Raw genomic sequence first — 27,715 nt, forward strand, 5'->3', positions numbered from 1 at the left:
CATCTTGTTGGTTGGTCCATGTTCCCAGGCCGTTGGGAAGCCAGGGTCTGCCACATAGCAAAATGTTCATCCCTCCCAGACTCGAATACGTTCAGAACTGATATGCCTAACTTGTAGATCTTTAGTTGTGTAACTGCTGGAAATGTGGACCAGACTAAGGCTAAGCACAGAAGACCATGGTACGCTCTTGGAGAGAACCCTCTCTCCCGCCATCCCTCCTTCTATGTTGACATCAACCAACACTCATTAGTCCAACTCACCTAAGTGTAGTATCTGTTACTCAGATTACATTTCTCATTGCTATCCACAAACATTTCATAACAGTCTTCTGCAATTTTCCAATTCATTCATCTCAGTGAGTGTTTATTGAATGCTTCCTTATGCAATGTGCCAGGTACCTGGTGAAAATCAGATCCATTACACTCTGTTTTCTTCTACCAACCGAGGTGACCCCATCACCAAGGCTTATTCTAAAGGGAGCTCTACTGGTAATTACCGGTCCCCTCCACTTCCCCTTCCCTTTTTAAGTGATAGCAAACTACTTAAAATCCATTACAAATTTGTCAAGGCGTTCTGTATGCCTATGGAGTGTTTTTGGATTTCATCCTTTTTCCTTGTAGGAAAATTTAAACACAACTTACTGTCTGAAATTACTTGGCTGTGATTCTTGATTCCTCAAAAATTGCTCAGTAGCTCTAGGTCACGTCTGCAAGTTCTTTCCCGTTGATGCAATGCGGTTTAATGTTGGAAGATGTGGGTGCAGTTAATGTGCTGAATGGCTCTCTTACTCTTTTTAACTTAACCTAATGAATTCTTCCAAAGTAATTTTGATAGATGTAGGTTAAGGACAGAAGGAAGAGTGACAGACACTAACAGGTATTAAGCATTTATTTAGTGTCAGATATGCAATGCATTCAGTATTCGTAGATGATTTCACTCTCATAGAACTCAGTGAAGTAGAGATTATTAGTCCCATTTTAGAGTTGGAGAAACTGAGGCTGAGGAAGTTCAGAGAAGTTAAGAGAGGTGCTCAAGATCATGCAGAACTCATATTCAGTTCTGTTTGGCTCCAAAGGCTCTGTTATTTTCATTGTACCACAGAGCTGAGCATAACCTTAAGCAAGTATATATGATATGGCGGCACCTCCCCCCACGTTTTTGGACACGCTGATCACACAATTAATTTTATGCAGGATTTGATTCATAAAATGACAGTTTATTATTTTTGAATACATCTATTGTGTACAGCATGGTAGACTGGAGATGTTGTTCTCTGGACACAAGAAAGTCGAATGACTTGTTGAGTATCCCGCAGCAGAATTTTTAGCTCAGGGATCAGCAATTCTTCAGCTCTGAGGGCTCCCCAGAAATAGCAGGGTCTGTGGGAGGTGCCTGTGGCCAGAGAGGTGGTTCATCGTTCATGCAGCTGCTGGGAGCCAGGGAAGCTCTGTAAGGTGACAGGGCTGGCACTTGGAAGTTGACCTGGCTGGAGGGTGCTGGGCAGCATAGGCCAGGTAGAGGGAGGGGAAATTGAGGGCCATAGACACAGCCAAGGCAGAGAGATAGAATGGAGGGTGAGAGTGGTTGTAGGAGGTGGTGGAAACAACAGAAGTGGGTAATGGTTGGACAGAAAGGGTGAAGGAGAGAGAGAGCAAGAAAGAAAATGGTAGGAAGGTCTCAGGACCCTGACCTGGGCCACGAGGTCCATGACAGTTCTACACACCCCAAGGGATAAGACAGAGGGAGAAGCAGGTGGGAGGGGGAAATCAATTTTATTTGGGTGAGTTGAGTCTGATGTGTATGCAAGACACCCTGCTAAGAGTTTCTAAGGGCCCAGGGAAGGCAAGAGAGCTTTTGGGGTCATTGCTGTGAGGGGAGCCGTTTTCTAGAGATACTGGCATGTAAGACACCCCTGTGACAAACCTGCCTGTGGGACTGATGTTCCCTTTCTCCCACCAGAGTGAGAATCTCCCTGGGCGTGTGCACACATGTACACCCTTCCACACTCATTCACACGCACAGCACACCCTCCCCTCAGATACCTACGTACACACCTATACACGTGTGTACGCCTTTACACAACCATGTAACACTCCCCTCCTACACACACACAGTCACACACCGACCTTGTGTACACCTGTACCCACTCCCGTGCTACCCTCACATACATACACTCATACACTTGTGCGCATTCAGAGACTCGCTCACTCACACCCCCCACACACACCTTCACTCACGTGCGTCCGTATCTGTGACACATACCCACCTCTAAACAGCTCTTGCTCCATAAGGTCAGCCCTTCTCGGCCTCTGCAGAGAGGGGCCACTAGCAGGGGAATGAAAGTGCAGAAGCAGACATGGCAACCACACAGAACCACAACCAGGTGGCCCTGCTTGGGATAGCTCCCCGCCCCTCACTGCATTGACCCTGTGGGTGTGTCTGGAGCCCTTGAAGGACTTGAAGCCTTCTGGTCTTCTTAATACCAGGCCTCCAGGAAACACAAGGCTGGGATGTCCTTGGACTGGATCAGCTGTGAGAACCAGAAGAGCTCCTAGAGCACCTCTCATCTGGCCTGTTGTACAGATGAGAAACCTGAGGCTCAGAGACTCTGACTTGCCCAGGGTCCCCTGCCAGGAGGTGGCAGGATGGGGACTTGAGTGCTGGCTGACTATCCAGGGCAGGGGCTCTCAGTAGGCCCTAGCAGACAGCCTGAGCACAGAGGGATCAGATGCGAGCCCACACACAGCAGTACAGCCATGGGCTGGGCTGTGAGGCCCCTCTGCTCCCCGTCCTGCCCCTCGGGGAGCTGCCCTCCCTGGGCCTGGCTGGAGGCTGGAAGTGGATAGCAAAGGCAGGCATCAGGCAGCTCCAGGCTCTGGCGCCCCAGCCCAGAATCCCAACCCTGACAGGACACACGAGGCTAGGGTAGACAAAGGATAGGGTGGCAGTCTCCCCTGACATCACCCTCATCATGTCCCTGAATAGCCTAGTTTACCTTTGAAAATGAATACTTATGAAGCTCTTATTTAAGAGTTATCTGAAACCTTCTTGAACTCGACTTTCACCCCTGCCTCTACCATCTCTTGGGGGGAAATGAATACTATAAATTGCATCCTGCTGCACAGAGTTGGGCTTCCTTTGATTTGCCTTGAATTCTCCTGCATTTAAGATTTGAGTACTGGGATCAGTGGCCCAGGCTCTTTCCTTCCTCCAGGGCCCGTACAGTCTGCACCCCACAGAGTGGGAGACTAGCTCTGGCCAGAGTGCCCAGCTCCAGCATCCCCCAATCTTTTGGAGGTACCAAATTTCCTCCTCCTAACCAGTCTCTGATCCCACGGAGTGATGCTGCCCATGGTTGGCATGGGGATTGGCTCTGGTTTGTTTGCTCATAAGTGCTCTCTCTCTCTGGGACATACTGTCTTCGTTATTATTATACGGCATTATTTCTTCCTTCATTATAAAATCATAAAATGAGAAATTTGGAAAATATCATTCCTAATCCCATTACCCAACAGGACTAAGTTAACCTGTTGATGTTCTTCTTTCTAGATTTTTGCCTAGGCAGCTGAGGGCCTTTTTTTTCTGAAGTTGTAGACTAATCACTTCTAATGAAGAAGACATTTCCAGACCTGAGGATCCAGCAGTGGCTTGCATGGGAGCAAATAAGTCATGGCTGTTATTCATAGTTTGAGTTTTAAAATGAAGAGCAGGGAAGCCCTTGCTGGGAGCTGCACTGGGCTCCATGCCTGAGGCGTATCAGGTAACTCTTACCTACAAGGAGCTTACATTCCAGTTGGGGTGACAAGATTCACCCATTTGAAAAGCTGGGTGACATCACAGGTATTATACCATCACAAATGTCTTGGGAGCCTGGCTTATTCAGAAGCATAGAGATTTATGGCATCTTCAAGAATTCAGGGCATTAATGATCCATTGGGGTGGTCAGGGAAGCCTTCCTGGGGAGGTGGCACGGTAGTCAGCTTTGAAGTCTGAGACAGGTTGGGCAAGATGCACGGGGGTGGGAAGGTATTTTCAATTGGAGAAAAAGCCTGAGAAGATATTGGGAGGTGGAAAAGCCCCAGCATGTCTGGAAGCCTGGAGGTAGCTCAGTTAGGCAGGGGTAGTGGGCTAGAGTCCGGAGTGACTGCTCAGCTGAGAATCTGTCCTGGAGGAAGCAGAGAACCATGGAGGCAGCTGGTAAAGGTGCTGTGGCTGAGGCTACTGACTCAGGGGAAGGTGAACATGAGGTATTTCTGGTCTGCTTTAAAGAACAGTGAAGGGGCTACTGAGAAGGTGGGGGCCTCTGCCAAGGAGCAGCCTTGCCGTGCATCTCTTGGCCTTGTCTTCCTTCTACCCAGAGCCAGAACTGGCCTCAGGCTGACCTGAAAGGTGTCAGCTTGGTACATGCACCTGATGACAGTCTGGAGGCAGTAGAAAGTCCATTGAGGCCAAACACTCAACAGCTAGCACCAGATTCCTAGCCTCAAAATCCAGGTCCATCCCATTAAAGGCCTCCCGCCAAAAGCCATTGGGAACACACCTGTAGACAAACAGCAGCGAGAATGAGCACACATCCTGCATCCCAGGGAACTGTGGGCGCGTCTCAGACAGACAGCATTGGAGAAGGAACACTTCCAGAGCTTGGGGGCTGGGGTAATTAGAGCATAGTCTTGGTCAGAGTTTGTAGACCAGGGCCTGCTGGAACAGTCAGAAGTCAAATCTTTAGAACACGACAGCCCATAGGGAATTGCTGTCAGATCACTTTGTCTGTGGTCTTATCTTGGAACAGATGGGTGTGAATGAGCTAGTGTCAAAGAGTCTGAGCTTGGATAGTGTGCCATGAACAGTTTTCGGTTTGCGTAGTGCTTATCTGTTCTGTGAGTCACTGCATCGGCCTTTCTGCGAGTTGTGGTCTTGTTTCAAGTCTCTGTTCCCTATTCATTGCCTTGCTGCCCACAGGGCCATTTTCCATGTAAAGTTTGTCCTTGAGAAAGTTACTTGACCTCTCTGTGACTTGTTCTCCTCATTGGTTAAGTGGAGATAATAACAGTAGCCACACCAGGGAGTTCTAAGATTAAATGAGTTAATCTTAGAAGCACCTATCTGGCATACAATGGGTGTAGTATAAATGTCAGCCATTGTTATAACTACAAGCCTTTAAGATCGACAAAAAGAATGTTGCTGCCACGAAAGAAGATAGTGTGCAAGTCACTTTCCACTTAGGGGAAAGGGGAAGAGTGATACGAGATACCTTGACCAGGACAGGCGACTGTCCTAGGGTGCAGCCACTGTGATCTGGAATAAACATGACCTGTTTTATTGATATTATCTTCTGGGAAAGAGGGAAGGAAGAGGAGCCAAGGATCATTTGAGGTTTGGCACATCTGCAGGCCAAAGGTGGTGACACACTCTTCCTTAGTCTAGCCAAGGACAGAGCAGGAGGAAATGGAGGACAGCAGTGACACCAAGGGTCTGGACTTGGCCAAGGAAGAATTGCCTGACTCTGGGTATCAAGCCCTGGGATGGGGATGCTAAGAGGCTCTGGGCTTCTGGCCATCTCTGACCAAGGTGGAAATCGTGCAAGGAGGGACTTCTGGACTGAGAGTCTGGCAGCCTCGGTCCTGGTATTGAACTTGCCTCCGAGTAACAGAAGTGTGGTTTTCTGCCACTGATCCCTCACTCTGAGTCTTAGGCTCCACTTTTGTGGAATGGAGGACTTGGAGTAGATGGGACCCTCAGGCTCCTTGCTTTCTTCACTTCAGATGTCCTGGTGACCACGGTCATTTTTTTTTTTTGTCTTTTTTTCGTGACCGGCAACGGATCGCAACCCTCAGTGTCGCGCCCGGACCGGACCGGGACCGGCAACGGGATCACAACCCTCGGTGTTGCCCCCGCTCCTCGCTCAGCCAGTGAGCGGCCGGTCTATATGTGGGATCTGAACCCTCGGCGGGAGCGCCGCTGCGCTTCCCAAGCGGCGCACTGTAGCAGTGCGCCACCGGGCCGGCCCCAGCCTTTCCTTCTAATGCATTCCTGGAACCTCCCTATGTTTACATATTCTTAGGGCACCAACTCCACAGCCATGCAATAAATGACTATTAGAATGATCACACTGTGTGATAACAAATATACTAATTATCCTGATTTGAGGATCACTTACTGCACACAGGTATTGAAATACAATGCTGTGTGCCACAGTATGTATGATCAATTATGTTTCAATTAAATTTAAAAAAATGAATAAAAAAGAAAGAGGTAGTTTGAGTATTGATGGACATTTGCTTGTTTCTAGTCTTTTGCACTTACCAGCTACCATGCACATTTGTACATGTGCCTGTATGGAGTTATAGGCATCTATCGTGAGGATGCCCAGTGGAGTTGCCAGTTGACAAGGGTGTGCCTTTATGATTCCCATGGCCATTGACAAATCACTCTTCAAGACTGCTCCAAATTATAATCCTACTGCAAGTTGTGGGCCCTGCTGTCTTTACGTGGTGAGGAGTGGTGGGTGGGCTGTTTTGGTGATTGCTTCAATACACCTTCCACCTCTAAGGTCCTACGACCTCAGGGCCCTGCTCCTGACCCCTAAGACCCCAGATGCTTGGCCAGGCATGGCTTCTTGCTCCTGTCCTGCACCTCAGCTCTGCTGCTTCCTCTAACCCTTGCTGTTCTGCCCTCCTATAACCTCTAATTTGAGAGAGAGAGGGTTCTAGGTGCTCACTGTCTTACCAGTGCTGTGCCTGCAACTGTCATCATTCCAGCTTCTGCATCCTCACACCTGGCTTCCCACAGTTGGGGTGCAGGAGACAGTGTGTGTCACAGTGAGAGGCAGAACTTCTCAGGCAGCGAGACTGAGGGGCAAACTCACCACCCGGGGTTCTGCTTCCAGCCTTCAGCTGAGGGCTCACCAGCGGAAAGCTTAAGCAAGTCTCCTGATACGTGCTGGTGGTTCCACCCCAGGAAGGTGCTGGCAAGGCCTAGATCTTGGTCCATACCCAGAAACACTCAAATCTATCACCAATAGCTGTGCGTGGGCTTAGCTGAGGGGGAGGGCCTCCCTGACCAGCAAACAAATGGAAATCTTCACAAAGGAAGTGCGAACACGCCCCAGTAAATGCCAGTGCGGCTGTGCCCCCTGCTCTGTCATTGACGTAGCTAGACTCGCTTTAGGCATCATTTCCTCAACCATCCAGCCTGTGCAAATGGTGAGCAAGTCATCCCTGGACTCTTCACATGTGCCTTTGTCAAGTTTACAGCCTCTCACCCCCAACACACACCCTTATTCATTAACCCAACATCTCCTGGGCACTGGTGTGTACAAGATACTGGTCATGCATGGGTGGCAGATGGCCAGGACCCTGCTTCCACCCTGGGGAAGTTACTAACACAAAGCTCCCAGAGTAGAAAGTGATAAGTGTCATTGACAAGGCAGGTAAAACGTGCCTGATGGATTCAGGCAGTCTCCTGATTACAGCTCTCTTAGTTTGCATTCCCTGAGCATTGGCATTTTGAGAGCTTAATGAAGGGGGAGAGTCAGCATAGAAAGGAGAGGACAGCCCCATGGAGAGGGCAGGGTGAGGCCTTGCAGGAGGAGCTTCAGCTCCAGGCATTTGCTGGTTTAATAGGGTCACCGGCAAGTGGCTTTGGGTTGGGTGAGTTTGCTGCAGGGAAAATACAGTGGCATTGGCTGGAGAAAGGAAAGAGAAGTTTCCTAGGGGCCTCTGTACTTGGCCTTTGTTGAGGAGCTGATGCTATGTGGCCATCATTAATAGGACACATGCTTCTGGTCAGTTGATTATTTTCCACCTTCTCAGTTGAGAAGGGGGTTGCATGAACCCATTTGCACTTTCTTGCCAAGTCCCCTTCATTTCCACACACATTGGTAAGTTCCTACTATGTGCCATTGGTGAGTCAGACAGTAGACGTTCTGCCTCATGGAGTTGACATTCTATGTGCGTGCTAGTTTTGTGTCCCCAGCTGTGACCAGGAACCCATCCCAGGGGGAGGCACTTGGATCTTAGTGGGAGACCTTGAAAAAGTCTTTACATTCCAAAGGGGTGAGGCTCTACGGTGGAATCTCAGGCATGGGTCAGATGTTTGGAACTGCTCACCCAAGTGAACAAAAGCCTGTTGGTGAGGGTGGGGGGAGTACCAAGGAGACCAGATGCTGCCAAGTAGCCGGATGTGCAGGAACTATGGCCTGGAGCTGGGCCACGTGTGTGTATGTGATCTTTGCATCCGCTCTGTTCCTTTCCCTTGGACCCTTGGATGCCCAGTAGGAGAAGGAGGGGCTGGGTCACCATAGAGCCCAGCTCCCTGGAGTGGCATCGCTGATGCCAGTCTCCCTGGGCTAAAAGCTTCTTGTCAGCAGAGTAATTGGATCTGACTTGCAGCAGGCAGGGAGCAGAGGTATTCAAGTCAGTCGGTGCTATTTTTAAACGCCCTCTCTTCCCCAAGTGTGGGTCTTGAGCTCAGCGGGAAAGAACAGCTCATCTCAGAGCCCGGGGAATCAAAGCGCTGACCCCTCCCCCCAAGATGGCAGTTCTCCCTCCCCCATCCTTCCAAATCAGATCTCGAATTGGACAACTGCCCATGAATCTTGCCATGACCACATGTTCTGGTTTGGGGAAAGGTAGGCTACAAGGGCCATGTGGTCAGGGGGCATATCTTGGTTTGGGCCTGCTGCCCAGCTGGCTGGAAACAGGCCCCCAGCCTGGGGCTCTTGGTTGCTTGGCAGCCCCGGAGGCTCACCACTGAGCCTGGGGGCAAACATGTCCCTGCCTGTCTACCACTGTTTTTGACACTTGGTAGCAGCTCACAGCTGCCTGTCAGGCTCTGAAGACAGAGCAGAGGGCAGCCACCCTCCTGTCAAATGTCCCGCCGGGAGCCGAGCCTCATACTAAGTGCTGCCAGGGTGGTGGAGGGGGCCCAGGGATGCTGATGTTCTGTCACGCTGTGAACCAGGCTGCCTGGTTTGTCTGTTCCTTCTCACATGTCGTACCTTCTCCCCACTCCCTCCCGGGCAGGTAGCTGGCTGTGAGTGCTCCTGCTCCACAGGGTGCCAGGCGCACAGGAAGGGGAGTGCTGGGTGGTCCTCCCTACCTCTCCCCACTCTTGAGGAAGGACAAGACCACCTCAGGCAGGGGCTGTCATGCAAGTGGAGATGCTGTTAACAGCCACCATCCGTGCTTCAGATGGCATACCTGTGGGCCAGGTGACACGATAGCTCATTACAAATGAGGACACAGAGACCCAAAGGGCAGATCCTCCCTCTCTCCCTGACCAAGACCCTCAACACCCCCCACCCCCTGCCCTCTAAGAAGCTGGAGGTGATCCAGGAGTCTTCCTGCTTTAGCCCAGGGGAACTAGTCTCTGTGGCACTTTGTTCAAGTATGTTGCTTTGGGTGACAGATCTTGAACTCAGTTTTCAAAATTGTTTGGTTAAACCATTGCAAGCTGGGAACCCTGCCAGGACCTCTCCCCTCTCGAGTGGAATTAGAATAAAGCAGGCTGCCCTGACCATTTCCAAGAGTACTGAGTCTGAAGTTTTATAAAGTAGCATGGCTCAAGCCTAGCCCTTGCCAAAAGCGGATATGTGGTGACATCCCAGGGGCCCTGGGAAGATGCACTCCACCCCAAAACCTATCTGCTCTAGCCTGTCCCATGGTGCCTGAACCTACACCTCTGTAAGGGCCCTCCTTTAGCTTCATAGTCAGTTCTGCATGGGGAAGGAGGACACTCCGGCTTTGGAGTCCTGCAGAGTCCTATAGTGTGGAACCCACATCCACTTTGCATTCTTGGCCCTGTGACGTGGGATATGTGATGGCAGGTTATCTATTTTCTTTGAGTCTCAGTTTATGTATCTCTTAACTGGGGAGAGAGGGAGAGCTGAAATTCAAGGACAGGAGTGGGAGACAGTTGGGGGGAACCTGGGGTAAAGGAGTAGGAGGGTGAAAGAGGGCAGAGGAACACCCCCTTTTCCATTTTGCTGTACTTCCAGTGTAATTTTAAAATCACATAATATATGCATGTAGTACAAAGTTCATATAGTACAAAAGGAGATACACACAGAGAAAACCATGTTCCCTTCCCTCCCCTCCCCCAGCCACCCAGGTTCTCTCCTCATGGGGACCACTCTTGTCAGATCTCACGGGTCCTTCCAGAAATCATCTGCATATTTACTTTTACTGCACATACACTGTAATCTAAACCACACAATTAAAAATTAATTTTTAAAAATTGAAACATAACTGATTGTACATATCTGTGGGGTACAGCATTGAATATCAGTACCTGTGTGCAATATGTGATGCTCGATTCAGGGTAATTAGTGTATTCAACATTACACGATGTAAAACCACACAATTTAATTCAAGCTAATGCAGCAGTCTCTGTTCTTCTCTTATAAATGTTTTGTAACATCCTTAATACCAGGCTTCATTTGTGTAAGTCGCTTTACCATTTTTAAAGCACTTTACCCCAGCATCTCTCATCTGAATCCATGGCAGTCCTGCAGGTAGAGATGACAATATCCTTATGCTCACGTTGCAGGTCAAGCAATTGAGGCTCAGAGAGGCTAGGCTACTTGCCTAAGGTTGCACAATGAGTGAGTGGTTAAGACTGGATTTGAATGCAACTTGCCTGACTCCCCAGGCAGATGTATCCCACTGCTTCCTTGAGGGAAAATACTTCACTCTTCTATATTGTGTTGGTGTATGGCAGGTATTTAATAAAAACATCATTGGCCTGGCAAACCAGGGCTCTGTGTAGGCACCACCAACAGTCAGGCCTAACTAATCTTAGCAGGTCATAGGGCAGGCTGTAGACGCTCAGACCAGAGCTGCCCTCTATGTGCGCGCGCGCACACACACACACACACACACACACACACACACACACTCACATAAGCGCACGTGTGCACAGATACACCCCAACACAAATGCACTCACATACACTCGCACACACACTACACACACAATGCATATGAGCACCACACACACATTCACGCTCACATTGCACACACACACGTGCACATACACACATGCACATGTATACACATACAGACTCCATCAGGGCACATTCACAGACACAGATTCCACGGCATGTGGCATCCTCATCTTCAGGGCTTCCCTTGCCCTGGGCGGAGGGCAGGGTGCAGTGGTAGCTGGGAAGAGCCATAAGAGAGGCCATATTTGGTTTGTTGAGGGCCATTTTGCCACCAGTAAACATCTTAATTTTGTGCCATCACAGCATTGCAAATGGGGAGCATGGACTTCCATCTGGGACTGCAGGAGACTGTGTGTGGCAACAGGGCCTGATCTGAGCTGCAAGTCCTGCTGGGCTATTGTTCTCGGCTCATGAACACCCCACTAGCTTCAGATGACATCTGGAGCCAGAGCCCTGGTGATGGGGGCAGGGGAAGAAGCAGAAGCCAAATCAGCCTTTGGGCAGCAGCAGCTTCAGGGCCTGGGAAAGTCCCTATGTCTCTTCAGAGTGTCCCCTCTCTGGGCCTAGATGACCTTTGCCAGAGTTTGACGCCTGTTAAAAGGTAAACGCCCATGAGAGACCTAAGATGGTAATCTTACCAGTAATTTGTTTAAGGGACCTGCCTCCTCAGTGTACTTGGCGCTGAACTGAGAACATGTTTTGATGTTGCTGACAGTGAAAGAAAGACAGACTTGGAATCAGAAAAACGGGCTCCAAATCCCCAACCTGGGCCAAGAGATGTTGAGCAAGTTTTCCTAACCCTCTGAACATCAGTTTCTTCATCTCTAAAATGGGGATAATTTCCATAATTCACTGCACTGGATGGGTGTAGGGCTGAATCTGGGAAAAGTTTTGTAAGAAGTGAAGTGGTACACTGACATTACTGTGGCCATCACAGAGGGATGGAAGCGCAGGTCATAAGGAAATTGGAGCACCCCGGGAGGGAGGAAAGATAAGCAGAAGGCAGAAAACAGTGCCCGTAGCCCTAGAGACGGAAACCAGCTATGGATGGAAGAGTCAGGACACCCAGTGCTGCACCAGCTGGCTACTCAGGGCTGGGGTTTGTCCTCAGCCTTCTTGATTTTGCTGCTGGCATTTTCACTGCTAATTAACATGTCATGAGGGTGGAGAGGAAGAAAAACTCAAAACAATTGATTTGTCTATTTGCCAGCACATCTGGGGAAAGGCTGGGTGTGGGAGGTCAAAATTGACGCTAAAAATCAGTGCTTCATGTTCTCAAGGAAACACAGATCTGTGGGTTTCAATTCTCTGTCGCCGTTGCTGGTGAAAGCTCTAGGAAATCAAGGTTCGACTGCAAACTCTTGAGGGAGCTGTGGGCAGAGAGAGGAGGCAGTTAAAGCTCTTCAGACATTGTCAGAAAAAAGGTGGTGTAGGGACCTGGCTTGTATTAGGGAGCCAATTAATGTCATCCATCCATCCACCCACCCACCCATCCATCCATTCATCCATCCATCCGCCCACCCACCCACCCACCCATCCATCCAGCAAGAATTTACCAAGCACCCAGACTGCATCCAGCCCTGTCCTGAAGGTGATCTGGGTGTTTCAGGGAGAGACAACAAGGATTTTGCTCTCTAAGCATTCAGACTCACAATCAAAACAATTAGAGCCAAACTCAAAATCGAGTCCCCACCTCAGTAAATGGTAACACCATCAGTATCAGTTAGCTTTTTCTGTATAACAACCACTCCAAAACTTGGCCTTAAAACAATGTCCATTATTCATCTCACAATTCAGTGAGTTGGTAATTTGGGTTGGGCTCAGCTGGAGTCCTTTTGGTCTTTTCTGGGCTTGCCATTAAGTCTGTGGCCAGCTGCTGGGTCAGCTGAGACAGAGTAGTCTAGGATGGCCTCAGCTAGGGCACTTTCTCTCTGCTTCACATGGTCTCTCATCCTCTAGTAGGTTAGCTTGGGCTTGTTCTTATGGTAGAGGCAGGGGACCGAGACATAGTGGAAACTGTAAGGTGTCTTGAGGCCTAGGCTAAGAACTGGCATGATGTCACTTCTGCTACATTCTATTGGCCGAAATCAGTCACATGGCCAAGCCCACATTCAAGGGTTGGGAAAATAGACCCCGCCTCTTGATGGGAGGAACTTTAACATCACAGTGCAAGGGGTGAGCATAGAGGGAGGGGAGGAATTGGGGCCATTTATGCAAATTATCAAACACACCATGCTTCTAGTTGCTTAAGATAAAAGATCTAGAGTCCTCCTTATCCTCTGTCTCTCATGTTCCACATCCAATCCATGAGTAAATCTGGTCACCTCTACGCTTTAAATGAAAAATATTTTGGACCTGATCATCTCTCCTCCCTCCCCCCACCATTGCAATCCTGGTCGAAGAAACCCTCATCTGTTGACTGGTCTCTGCTTCTTCCCTTTGCCCCTGCAGTCTGTTCTAAACACAGCAGGCAGAGAAAGTTAAATCCTATCACTTCTCTGCTCAGACACCCTCCTCTGTCTTCTAGCCTCACTCAGAGTAAAAGCCAACATCCTATAATGGCCAACGAGGTCCTGCACAGTCTGTCCCCTCATCCCCCCAAGATCTGTCTCACCTAAACTCCTACCACACAGGCCTCCTGATGTTTCTTAAAAGGCCATGCTTGTTGTCACCACAGGGCCTTTGCACATGCAGTTCTGTCTGCTTGGATGTCTGCCTGGTCAATCCTTCACCTCCTTCAACTCTTTATGCACAACTTACCTTCTCAGTGATGGCTCTCCTGGCCATCTATTTAAAATGAAAACATTGACCCCCACTCATTCTCCTTCCCTGCTTCAGTTTTCTCCATAGCTCTGTTATCATCATCATTAATAAATGACATATTTTCTTTTATATCTACTTGTCTGGACCAGTGCTATCTGATAAAAGATGTAAGACACATATGTAATTTAATTTTTCCTAGAAGCCACATTAAAAAAAGTAAGAAGAGGGCCGACCCTTGTGGCTCACTCGGGAGAGTGCGGTGCTGGGAGTGCAGCGGTGCTGGGAGTGCAGCGGTGCTGGGAGTGCAGCGGTGCTGGGAGCACCGAGGCCATCCTATGTAGGGTTGGCTGGTGCGCTCACTGGCTGAGCGCGGTGCGGATGACACCAAGCCAAGGGTTGTGATCCCCTTACCGGTCACAAAAAAAAAAAAAAAAAAATAGGAAGAAACATTTAAAATTTATTTTAATAATGTGTATTTTTTAACCTGTAAAATATTATCATTTCAACATTTAGTTAATTTCAAAAGTTATTAATTTTTTACAGTGTTTTGTTTATATGAAGTCTCTGAAGTCTGGTGTATATTTTACACTGATAGCATATATCAATTTGGACTAGGCACATTTCACATGTAGTGACTACATTGGACAGGGTAGAACTAGACTACAGTTCCACGAGGGCAAGGAGTTTTGACTTTCATTCACAGCTACATTCCTAGCACCCTAGGACAGTGCCTGGCACTTAGCAGGCATGCAGTGACTATTTGATGAAGGAATAAGTCAAGTTCTAAATCAAATGCAATTATGTGGCAAGATAGTCTCAGACCAGAAAAAGAGCTGTTGTCTGGCTATGTTCATTCCCTGGACTACAGGGGCAGCACTCAGGTTAGTCCTTCTCTCCCAGTCATGGCATTTAACATCTCCATGATTTTCCATTCTTTCTGGACAGATAGAAATCCTTGTAAGTCCATCCACACTGAACATTAAAGACAACGTGTTGCCCTGCTTTGGGCATTTGCACTTTAAAAGAAGAAGAGAGAGCAATGTTTAATACAAAGCAATGACTCCCCTCTGGAGAATTTTTGGCTCCAATGGGAATGCTATTATTAGACCATGAATCTTTCTGGTGTCCCTGGGTTCACCCCTGATGTAGGATGCCAGCCAGGGTGCTTCTGTTGGCAGGCTGCCCTTGAGTGGCCTGTTGCTGGGTGCCCTGGCTACTCTCCCCTGCCCGGTGTTTCACTACAAACCAAGCTGGGCTTGATGGGAAGAGTGAGGACTTGGGAGGAGTAGGCGTTCTCAGAATTCAGGAGTGTCTCCAATTCAAGGAAATTGCTGAGCCCATTCCCTGCAGCCAGTCCTGGGCCCGGCCCCCCGTGGAGGGTGAGAAGTGTTTTTACTTTGCAAGGCACTTTCCCAGGGGGTACTTCATAGTATTTCCCCTGTCAAGTGGGCAGGTGAGATGTTCTGTGCTCACTTTGCAGATCAGAAAGCTGAAGCCCAGAGGTAGGGAGTGCCGTGCCCCAGCTGCTCCCCTGAGAGCTGGCCTGGGCTCTTCTCCATGGGAGCAGGCACAGTTTTGGCCTGCAGGGCCTCTCGGTCCAGCTGGGTGACCTGGTTGAAGGGACAGTGGCCTGAAATAACTATGCAGGATACTAAGCAATGAGCCAAATGTTCGGGGCACAGCTGGACCAGGCCTGCCTGGGGAAAGCAGATGGGGTGGACGGAGGCGAGGGCAGTCAGATGCCAAGCCAGGGGCACCCAAAGGGCTGATGGAGTCACTTGAGGTGACTTGAGATAGACCTCTGTGGCTTGTTAAGCATCTGGGACCTGCCAGCTCTGAGAAACCTATAGTTCTTTCTTTCCCAGGCATCCTCTCCTTCCCTGCCCCCACTTCTCTCTCTTTTGTTATTTCCCTTCCTGTTCCCTCTTACAACCTTATCTCTCTCCTGCCATCCTTTGTCCTCTCTCGTATATTTCCACCAGCATCCTCCCTCACTCCCTTTTCCCTGTCTTTCTCACACACACACACACACACACACACACACACACACACACACACACACACACACACACACAGGGGTGCCCCATGAGCAGTAATAGTTGGGAATCTAATTTAGTGACTCCGGCTCCTTCCGAAAGCCAGCAGACACCCACCCACTGATGCGATTTGATTTCAGGGGTATGGGGAGGCCAGGGAGCTCCCACACTGCCTCGACTCACCGGCTGCTGCCTGAAATTCCACCATTGGAACTTCATAACATGATGTCCTTAAAATGTTAAGTGCTCCGGAGAAAAGCTACACTCTAAACTCTTCTACTAAACTCTCCTCCGTCACTGCACTTCAGAGTGACGGCACTGGGAGCAGGCTTGCAGCAGAGCAGAGGAGGGCACAGGAGAAAGTGTCCTCAGAAGAAACAGAATTCTCCTGGGGGGGTGGGGTGGAGGAATGAAGTTACTTCCAGTCCTGGCTGCAGCATTCCTAGGGCCAGGCCCGCGTAAGTCTAATGTGCGTTCTGCAAACCTCCATAGGAAGGGTCCTGAAGCAGCTCACCTGCTTTGGACACAAGGCCATGTTTATGCAAAATGGACCCAGGCAGCTGCCCTAGCACTGCCTGAAAGTTGTTGGGGTTTGGGGTTTTGCTTTTTTTTCTTTACTTGAGTCTGTATCCAGAATGCAATATTAGGAGAATCTCTGAACTCCTGACCTAAGAGGAACTACACATGGTTTACAAAGCTAACTGATGCCAGCCACAGTGCAGACCCCTCTTTCTTATCCAGGAATGGCAGGAGAAGGGCTTCTGTTCTGGGGCCGAAATCCCTTCTTCTGGATTAGTTGGTTGTGATTCACAGTGACCACCTCATGGGTTGGGCCTCCCCCATTCATGTGGGACTTGCATCTGGGCCCCTATACTCATGCCAGAGGCTTCTCAGACTCTATGCAATTCTCCCAGGCTAGTCTTTCTACTTTAGCTGCTTCAGTTACATCTGTTTTGCTGACACCACATAAATCCATGCAGTGCTGCGATGCTGGGAGGCAGCTGCTTGCATGCTACTAAGGTTTTTAACAGAATGCTGCTTCCTACATGTTCAATAGTTTGTTATCATTCATTCATTCATTCTTTCAGCGAGTTCTTACTACGTATTAGGATGCGCACTAGGCACTAGGGGTAGAGGTGAATGAGAGAGACCCAGGTCCCGCCCTCACGGAGCCTGCAGTCTTCTGACTATAGGTGTTACCCACAAAATACCCTGTCATAACTAGAGTGGGAATGTTTTCATAGGCCTTGTTAGCTGTAGATGGAGAAAAGGTATCTTCTGGAATGGATGATGCCTGGAAGACTGTCGTCCCATTACCCACAGGGGTTTTCTTCTATAATTGCATCCTGTCTGTAACCAATGCCCCCTGCTAGGCTTCCTTTCCTTACTCCTGGTCCAGGAGGTCAACCGGAGCTAAAAACTGGCTCTTTGCTGATTGCTGGCAGTTTGCTGTTTAATTGTCTCAGACCCATGGGCAAGTAGCTTCCTTAGGATGCAGAGTGCAGAGGACCCTCCCATCAGTGTTGTGAGAGCTGGAATTCGGTTCCTTGGAAGAAGCTGAGCTTTTCACTAGAGATCAAACACTGGCCCTGGGGAAGCATCATAAAGCTGTGCTGAGGCTAAAAGATCCCTTTGGGCATATCACTTTCTCTCTAGGTCCCAGCATCCTCCGTTGGGTGGGAAACCAGAATAGGAGAGGGAGGAAAGCAGACCTCTGGCAGCCCAAGGGGTGAACAAGGGAACAGGCCTCTTGGGGTTGGTCAGACTGGAGCAAAAGAGGTTAAACTGATTTACCTGGAGCAGATAAGGAAGCCAGGAAGAACGGTCTATGAAGCTGGGTTCTGGGCAGATGGCCCAATTCTATTCTTCATCTCTGATTTATCTGGTTTGTAGGCAAGTAGTTAGCTCATGAATTGCACTCCAGACTCCAGTCCTGCCATTCAAGCTTTCCCATAATGTGCCCCTCTCCCATCTTTCCTGTCACCTCCCCGAGCATCCTGCATCTGAATGAATCACAAAGGATGCATTACCTAGTCACATGGAATTTGAATGTCTCCCAGGCTGGGGAAGTCAGTGTGGGCCACTGGGAGACTCAGGAGATGCAGGAAATGGAATTCTCAGCTGGATCAGTGCAGAGGGAAGAGAAGGCTCCTCGGGGGTGTTTTGAGTAGAACGTGAAATCTGTCTTTGGACACCTGCCTCGTCCTGGCTCAGGCCTCCAGGCTGCTCCCTCAGGACTCCAGGCTAGCACTCTCCCTGCTGCCAGGCACCTCCCTCTGTCCCCCACTGCGGATGACAGTCTGTCTGATTGGCAACTTTAACTAATGATCATGTGCAAAAAGGAGAGAATGGGGATGGATGTTGCAGGGAATTTGCACCGCCTCTGGTGGCCCTAGGAGGGCTCTGGAGGTGTTGCAGGCCATCTCCCCTGCTAGTGTCCACGCTCCTCTGCTGGACAGTTGTTTAGCTTGTGTGTGGACATCTGCAGTGATGAAGAACATTGGGGGACAAAACAATAACATAACAGAACATAGGGAATATAAAATGGTATAAGGGCTATAACATGAGGAAATGTCTTCCTTATGTTGACTCGAATCTGCTGACCAGAAACAGTCTGATCCCTTTGACTGCAGTTGTTCCCTGACCTAGAGTTTCCTCCTCCCTGCTCACACCCAGACTCTCCAACTGTCCCTCAGATCAGATGTCGTGAGCCGCTCACAATGGCTCTCTGTCATCAGAAGCCAGTTCATCAATGGTCGTCTTGATACGAGGTGTCCATAACTGGCTCTGCAGAAGCCAGTACCATGGAAGTTCCTTCTGTCCTTTTCCATGAGTTAAACCCTGTGAAACTCCAGGCCTAAAGCCTTTCACGTGGGGATTTCCAGAATCCTACAGGATTTGTCTCGCTACAGAAGCACCTCCAGGTTGGAAACACTGTGGCCTGCTCTATAAAGCTGGGGTTTGTCCTGGGCATTTTCTTAGGACAGGGAGGAGACCTGGGACTTTTGGACAAGGCAGATTGGGCTGCGCCTAAGCCTCTCACTCATAACGGCCTTTCCTCAGCATCTCCTGCAGAAGAGGCTCAAAACCGTTCCCCATAGATGCCAGCAGCTGGAGCCCTGCCTTCGCATGGTGACTTCCTTAGGCAGGAACAGGCTTACTCCTAAGAGGGCTCGGGAAGAAGAGAGGGGATGGGGAGGGGAGGTGGGACCACCAGGGCCATGGCATGTCAATTCCCACTCAGCAGCCCACCTAGGCAGGAGGGTTCCTCTCTGGGATTACCAAGTGCAAACAAGGATGGGAGCATGAGGATCCATGTGCTGGAGAAGGGGACTCTGTGACATGGCAGGGTGGGAGATCACTGCACTGGGACTCAGGAGTCCTGGACTCTGGTTCCAAATCGGCCATAACTACCTGAAAGCCCTTGGACAAGCCACCCCAGATTTCCTGGCCTCGAGGCTCTCATCAGTAGGATGAGGGCTACACGATCTCTGAGTCTCATTTAGCTTGACTATTTGATTGATTCCCCAAAGAACCATATCTCCTTACTAGATAATTTAATACTCAACTTTTCTAAGGTAATGAAGGTCTTTCTCCCTTCTTTCCTTCCTTCCCCCTCTTTTTCCCACCTTCCTCTCTCTTTCTCTCTTTTCCTCTCTCCTTCATTCTCTCATTTCCCCTCCCCTCTTGGAATATTCTTAAGCCCCTTCTGAGAGCAAAGGCCAATTACTTCATGGTATTTGCCCTGAAAACACTCGCTTCATAGTTTATTACTGGAGAGAAAAATTTGTATACAAACAAAATGCCAAGTATAACAGGCAAATGCTATAAGTCGAATGGAGAGCGGATTTCATCTGGCCAGCCAGGCCTTGGAGGCCTCCAAGGAAGTTAACATCTGCCCGGGGTGGTCAAGTTTGGACAGGATATGACAGTCTGGTGAGGGAGGGTGGCAGTGCCAGGGCGTGGAGAATGGTAGGCAAGGACTCTGGGGACTGGGAGAGAGGAGAAGGAAGGTTGTCACATAGGGCAGCAAGAGAGTGAGCAAGCGAGAGAGAGAGAGAGAGAGAGAGAGAGGTGGGGGGCTAGGAGGGGATTGTGTGGGGGATAGCATGCTCAGAATCAGGCTTTAGGAATATTAGCGTGCAGCCATTTGGAAGATGGATTTCAAAGGTCAGCTCCAGTCTGCCTGCCTGTCACCACTTCTGGCCCCCTTCAAATGCAGGACAGCACATCACAGCACTCACAGGCTCATCTCAGCAGGGGCAGGGCAGGAGACCGGGACCAGTCTTCCAGCTGTGGGACCCTGGGCATGGTCACAATATCCAGTTCACAGACATCTTCCCTTACTTTCTACGTGGTTACCCTGTGAGTAAGATGGGAGGCCTAGTCAGAAGATACCTGCAGGCCCTGCTGGCAGGGGTGTATAGCAGGTGTGGGACCAGCGTCCTCACTGTGGGTCACAAGCCTAGGAAACTAAGGCCCAGGGAAGTCCAGTGGGCGGCCCAGGTCTGACTGTTAGGCCTGTCGGGAGGAGCCCTCACACAGAACTCTGGCTGGCTTTGAAAGCTTCCAGGTAGCGAGGCCTTCTTCACTGGCCTCTTGTGGGCAGAAATCTTCTTTTCAAAAGACTGGTTTTCTCGGCTCCTTGTCGGGGCTTTTCAAAGAGGAGAAAACCTGAGCTCTAGCTGCTGAGGCCAATCCTTCCCCATCCCTGCTGCTGGCTGTCCTCTGTCCTCGTACTCCCTATGCTACCCCTGTGCCTTTGGGGAGGGAGTCTCTTTGGCCTTCTGCTCCCTTCTGACTCTGTCTCCAGCCCCCTCCCTGTTCTGCCCCAGTGCTGAGGGAGAGTGACCCAGGCCAGTGAGGGAAAGCTGACACCCTGAGAACTGGCCTGGGGAGGAGGGAACTTGAGCGGGGACTCTAGGGAAGCCTGGGAGGGTTTGGTTCTCATCCTACTCTCCCAGGGTCCTGCATCCCTGGGAGGAGCAGGAAAGATCTGGCCCCTGTCAGCTGGGCAGCCCTGTGCCTGAGGTCTCCACTGGCAGAAGGCAATTGTCCCTGGGGTGGACTGGGTGGGCGGCAGGCAGGCTGAGATGTCAGGTGCCCTCAGGGTGCCCTGCAAAGCTGCCTCTTCTTCCCCTCCTTCAGCCCCCTCTTTGTCCGAGGGCTAGAAGGCAGTGTCTCATGGTCCTGGAGTCCTGAGGAGGACAAGCCACTTGGTTCCACAGTCTCTGTCATCTGACTGCTTGGCCTGGCTCCTCTCCCCTCCTGCCCAGGCCCAGCCCTAACTCCACTGCCCTCATCCACGGGCCAGAGATCCCAGACTGCCATGCGTCCTCTGGTTGTCCTGGCCCAGTTCCTGTACCACCCTCCTCCTTGGGAGGCCTGCTGTTTTAGTCCATTGAGGCTGTTATAACAAATTCCCATAGATCGGATGGCTTATAAGCAACGAAACTTCTTGCTCACAGTTCTGGAGGCTGGGAAGTCCAAGATCGAGGCATCGGTACATTCTGTGTCTGGTGAGGGTCATTCCTCATAGATGGTGTCTTCTGTATGTCCTCACAAGGCAGAGGGGGCAAGGTAGCTCTCAGGTAGCTCTCTTTTAAGGAAACAAGCCCCATTCATGAGGGCTCTGCTAATCACCTTCCAGGGCCCCTCCTCCATATACCATCACCTCAGGGTAAGCATGTGGAGTTGGGGACACACATTGAGACTACAGTGCTCCCTCGCTGCCACCCCTCGCTCTGTCAGGCTCCCTGTGTGCTGCCCCCTCCCTCCTGGCAGCACTTCTCTTCCAGGAAACACCTTGGTTCAAATCTCCACTCTGTCACTTACCAGATGAGTGTCCTGGAAAGTCAAGCGACCTTTTAGAGACTTGGGACCTCATCACTGTTATCTCTGCACACCTTCCCCATAGCCCCTGGCCCTGCATTCTTTGCTTCTCCCGTTCCTTTCCCTCTCTGCTGGGGCTGTGTGGCTTCTTCTGTCCTCCAATCCACCCACTTTCCAGATGCCAGCATAATGGGCTCCTTGCCCATGAGGCACAAAGCATCCACCAGTCGCCAGGCACTTTGGAGAAACTGTTGTGCGTCCCGTGCATGTCAGGTGGGCATCAGGTGAGACCCACACCCATGGGCTTCCCTTTTCCTGGCTGTGCAGGCCTAGACATGGGCCTCCCACCCTCAGCCCGTGCCCACCTTGCTCAGGGTCCAGTCCCTGTGTCATGCAATTGAGGTGGTTATTTAATGTGGTGCTTTGTTTGTTTGTCTGTTTCTGGGAGACACTTCTTTCTGCCCACTCCCTGAAAATGTTGTTTAGCTCATGATGAAGATTTCAATGCACAGCATTTTAGTCCTGGGGAAATATGATAAATGTACAGTATAATCAGGGACATCTGGAGATTATTTTTTAACCTAGAGGAGTAACTCTAATAGGAAAAATTGCAGGTGTTCTACTAACAGGGTTGGGGGCATTTTAGGTTGTCAGTGTTGTTCGGACATCACTGATCACTGGCTTGTCATGGGCCCTGACAATTGACCCTGAGAGCTTCATTCCTTTGGTCTTAGAGACCACACAGAGCAGCTGTTGCCTGGCATTTTTACAGACTCTACCTGGTATGGGGCTGAGGAGGCGCAGTGAGTCCAGGACAGTGTCTCCTGCCTTCATTCCCTTCCAGGCAAGGTGATGAGACTGAGAACCCCTCTGGGGATGGAGATGACCTGGGAGGAGCACAGAGTCCCAGAGCGAAAGTCAAAGGAGCTTTGCAGGTTGAAGTCAGCCGTCTTACATATTATGGGAGGGATAGGTACTTTTGTCTTTCTCTTGCTGCCATCCTGGGGAGAAGGCATCTGCCCTCACTTCCAGTGCATCAGCTGGAGGGCGCAGGTTGCTGGAGAGTGGAAGCCACTCTAGGCTGGGTTGTGCAGAGTGGGCATCCTTATGGCAGGGGGGGCTTGCAGGAGGGAGGGAGCAGGAAAGACTCCACCAGGGCCCGAGGGGAAGGACGCTGGCCACAGGAGGGAGGGAGCAGGAAAGACTCCACCAGGGCCCGAGGGGAAGGACGCTGGCCAGCCCCTCCTGACCCATCCCTGCATCAAAACCCGGTACTCACCATGCCCTACTTGCCACTCTCTGTCCCACTCAATTTCAAACCAGTCTGCCTTCGACCAGCCTCAGGCCTCAGCCCCTTTGAGCTGTTTCTCCCTCACTCCCTCCAACTGTCAGTCAGACCCCCAGGTGTTTACTGAACGCCAGCTCCAAGCGAGGTGCGTGGGGATCCAGAAGCAGGAAAGACACGAAGCTCGGTGTGGTGGGGGCGGCAGTGTGAAGACAGCTCAAGGTGGCCACGACCAGGTGCCAGGGAGTGGGAGAGACTGGGTGTTCCACAGAACTCTGAAGAGGCAGGCGTGCCTGGGGGCTGGTGGGCAGGAGAGGCAGTTTTGGAGGCGCTGAGAGGTGACGTGGACCTGTGAAGATGGAGAAGGCAGCTGGCAGGATGGAAGCAAAGGCCCCTCGGGGGGAGTGTGCGTGGACTGCCTGGGATTTTGAGTAGACCAGTGTGGATGGCTGCAGGGAGGGCTGGTGGAGTCAGTGGGAAATAAGCAGGATGGAGCTTCAGTATCAGGCTAGGGGGTTTGGATTTCACTGGTAAGCAGTGGGGTGCTCCACACTTGAAGTCAGGCCAGTTAGGAAACTTGGCTAAAACTTGGCTTTGCTCTGTGTATGAAGTTGGCTTTCTTCCTTTAGAGCTGCACGGTCCAATATGGAAGCCACAAGGGGTTATTGGGGACTTGGAACATGGCTAGTCCTAATCGAGATGTATTGTTAGTACATAATATACACAGGATTTTGAGGACTTAATATAAAAAAAAAAGAATGCAAAATAACTTTATATTGAGTACATGTTGAAATAACATTTTGGATATGTTGAATTATATAACATATATTATTAAAATTAATTTCACTTATCTCTTTTTTACTTTTTTAAAGGTGACTACTAGAAAATTTAAAATGACCTACGGGGCTCATATTATTTTTCTATCAGACAGCGCTGGTTTAGAGTCTCTACAATATCCTTTTATCACTCCATCCCTTCCTCTGTAGTCATGTGCATCTTCTACTTTTCTTTATCTTTCCACAGCTTTTCTTTCCTCTTCTTGCCCTCTTTCCCTCTGTCATTTTGGTCCTCTCCTCTTTTCATTGTGTGGTGACAGACGGTGGAGTGAGGGCGGGGACTGGGGGGACCCAGGGCTTGCTCATTGCCACAGCCCCTGGGCTAGACTCATCAAAGCCAGAAATCATAAGGCAGAGAAGCACTACTTATTTGGGATACTTGTGAGAATCAAGGTCCTAGATAATTCTTTCCTGGCACATCCAGGTCAGAAATTCTTTTTATGTCCATTTCTTTTTGCAAATATTTATTTTAAAAAGATTTAAGAAAATCTGTCAATGACATGCACCTCATTTACAAAGCTGAATAGACGGATACAAGACACATTTAGTACCACAGTTATTGTGTGGCCCAAACTCCCTTAACCTAACACTTTCAACTTTTCTTCAGGCACTTCCTAAAACACATAAATTACTATGTAAAATTCTAAATAAACCACTAGACTGCTATTTGTTCATTTTCTAATTTCTGATATTGTCTATGTTCTTCACATTATGGAAGAAATGTCCCTTTTTGTTCTAATAGAGTTTATTAATTATTTGTTTTATCATTAATATATAAATATTGTTTACCACTGAGCCAAGTAGTAAATAATTATACTTTCCTGTATGACTTTTTCTTTTCCTGGTAGTAATAACTGCCTCTTTTTTTTTTTTTTTTTTTGATAAATTCTTACCAAATTCTCTACCAAATTGTAAAATTCCATCAAATACTATTTCCATGTGACCAAATTTATAGATAACCCTATCGTTTCCACCTCCCCCCATACCCGTCGGAGCCTCCACTGTCCTGTTCCCCCGTGGAGTGGCTGCTGGGGCCCCGCACAGCTGTGTGCTTGCGAATCCCCTCACCTCCTAGGAGTGAAGCTCCTGTTTTCTTTTTCCTCTTTCTTGGTTTGCATTAGTTCGTCTTTGAGAAAGACTATGGAGAAGGTTAATTTTTCTGGAGACCCTGCCTGTTTTAAAATGGCTATATTCTATTCTGACACTTGGTTAATGGTTTGGCTGGGCATAGAATTCTGGATCGAGTCTACCACCATACCACCCTGAACGCGCCCGATCTTGTTAGAATTCTCCGTTGAAAATCTCTTTACTCCCCTCAGTATCTTGAAGGCAGTCGCTCCACTGTTTTCAAGCTTCCAGTGTCGCTGTTGAAAACTGTCACGCTCTTCTGATTTCTGACCCTTTGCATGGGACCTGTCTGCTTTCTCTCTGGAAGATGTTAGATCACCTCTTTGCCCTCGGTGTTTGCACATTTCACCGTGAGATGCCTGGGTGTGGGGTTCTTTCCCCAACCAATTTTACTGGGCACTCAGAGGGCCTTTTCTATCTAGAAACGCAGACCTTCAGTTTTGGGAAATATTTTTTGTAATTTTTTTCATAATTACCTCCCCATTGTTTCCTCCATTTTTGTCTCTTGCTAGTAAAATGAAGAATCTTCTGACTGGATCCTTCCACGTTTGCATCTTTTTTCTACTATTTCTCAATTCCTTCTCTTCTCATTCTACTTCCTGAGAAATGTCCCCAGCTTTATCTTCCAACCCTGCTATTAAATTTCAGATTTCACCTGATATATTTTTAATTTCCAAGAGCTCTCTTTCTTGTTTTCTCATTGTTCCTTTTTAAAGAGCTTCCTGTTGTTTCATGGATCAAACACCTTATTTCTCTGAGGATATTAATTAGAGTGTTCTGAAGGTGTTTTTTTTTTTTTTTTTTTTTTGGTCCTTTCATTACCTCTGTTTCTCAGAGTTCATTTTTCTTTTTTAAAAATTTGGTACATTCTCTCTCTTTTCCCTTTGTCATCTTCCTCAAGAGACTGGTCACCCTTGGGCTGTCTGTTCATGTTGAAGAGTAGGTCACTAAAAGCTGTCCAGAAGCTCTGTGCACCTGTGCATGAGAATGGACTTTCCCACTAACGGGCCTCATTATTGAGTGGCCAGTTGGAGACCCAACCATTTTATTGGGGATGCTCTTAACTGAACAAAGTACCTTAGAACTCTTTCTGGGACCAATGATTTTCTTTAGAGAGGCACCCCCAATTTCTAGCCTGGGTCTATGGAGGGTGCAGGGAAGGGGTACATGCCTGGGTGACACTGTTTTGGCACCAACTGGCATTCAAAGGGCAGAGGATTCCAAAGTTCCCTAAACTTTCATTTAATCCTCCTGCTTTAACACAGTGCTGTCCTGCTCTCCTCTGCCTAGGGTCACCCCCTCATCCCCTACATTGGAGCCTCTCTGGGAGTGGTAGTCTCTGCTCTACATGGGGAAAGGGGAGGAGCTCTGGGAGTAAGTGCTCCTTATACAGACTTGTAAGCAGCCTCCCTGTTCTCAGCTCTACCCTCTCTCCTGCCTTCCAAAGTAGCCACTGTCTCCAATTCCTGACCCTTCCAGCACTGGGTGGTAAGATTTGTCTACTTCTTGTTGACCACCCCTTTGGTAGGCACTTGGTTTCTGATTTCTCAGCTCTGCTAGTTTTTCCATCTGCTTTCCATCTTCCAAAAATCTGTTGACGCCTGTTGCCTGCTGATGTCACCTCTCCTGTTCTCTCTGTCCTTGTCTGTTTATCTTCTTTATTCTTTTGCTCTCATTTTAATCGGGTTGGGGAAGGAGTAGACATGGGTTGAATCTGTCATGTTTAGCAGGAAATTCTTGGCAAATCTTTCTGAAGCGCTGGGCCTACTTCTTTCCCTCATTAAAGGATTCCCTCCAGTGCCTAGAGCTGGATTTTTGCTGATGGAGAATTAGTAAGGCTTTCTTGTCATCAAGCTCGATTTTATTTAGAAACGTACTGGAGCCTAAATTAAATGTAGCTGAGCTCATCTTATACCTGGATATGTCTGCTTTTAAATAGATTATAATGTTCTAATAAATTATTTAATTATTATTTAAAATAAAAAATTATTTGTGTAATTTTTTTTTCTTAAAAGTGCATGCAAAACGACTTTTGGCTGCTTTGTCTCTGGAAATTAGGACTTCCTGTGGGTTGGGTCCTGGCTAGCCAAGGTGTCAGTGAAATTCAGAACTTGGCTGGACTGGACTAAATTTTCTACATGTGGCATCTATTTAAAAAGATAGGGTCAATAAGATTTCACAGGGGGACTCTAAATCAAGAAAGCTAAACAACTTTAGGGACCTTAAAACTACTTTAATAAGCATGTTAATTATAAAAAGGATGCTTATCTGTTCATTAAAGAAAACACTCCCCTCCCCACAACACATACATGTCCAGACGCTTTACTTGGCAGCATTAAAGATAACCGTATGTATATAAAGGTGATGAAACTGCTGTGTTCTAATGAAGTGTTGAGTTTCACCAGCTCCAGGCTGCCCCCTGGGTAGGGACCAGGGTCATTGTGCGGATGGCTGTGCTGGTCCTCATGGAGACTTCTCTGTCTTTGTCCCCACCAGGTGCCCCCTTTCAAAGGTCTCAGCATCCTCACGCTACCTCCTGCCGCCACTTCCACCTGGGCCCCCCACAGCCGCAGCAGCTCGCCCCCGACTTCCCGCTGGCACACCCCGTGCAGTCGCAGCCGGGCCTCAGCGCCCACATGGCCCCGGCCCACCAGCACAGCGGCGCCCTGCACCAGTCGCTGACCCCGCTGCCCACCCTGCAGTTCCAGGACGTCACAGGTCCCTCCTTCCTACCTCAGGCCCTGCACCAGCAATACCTCCTGCAGCAGCAGCTCCTGGAAGCCCAGCACCGCAGGCTGGTCTCGCACCCCAGGTGGGTGCCGCCGGGGGCCGGGGGGCGGGGTCAAGGGGGAGGGGGAGGAGGGAACAGGATTATGGCGGGGCCTGAGAGG

The 27,715-nt window shown here is 49.3% G+C and overlaps 1 protein-coding gene across 1 annotated transcript in view; it reads left to right on the plus strand.

The window, feature by feature from the left end:
* RNF165 (ring finger protein 165) overlaps nt 1-27,715 on the plus strand; it is a 121,522-nt gene that overhangs the window by 70,951 nt on the left and 22,856 nt on the right. Inside the window, exon 2 of the mRNA XM_008572815.1 lies at nt 27,321-27,636. Within this exon, the coding sequence (XP_008571037.1) occupies nt 27,321-27,636 (316 nt within the window). The remainder of the gene's footprint in view (nt 1-27,320; nt 27,637-27,715) is intronic.

This window comes from Galeopterus variegatus, unplaced genomic scaffold, assembly GCF_000696425.1.
Source record: "Galeopterus variegatus unplaced genomic scaffold, G_variegatus-3.0.2 Scaffold839, whole genome shotgun sequence".
Lineage (NCBI taxonomy): Eukaryota > Metazoa > Chordata > Mammalia > Dermoptera > Cynocephalidae > Galeopterus > Galeopterus variegatus.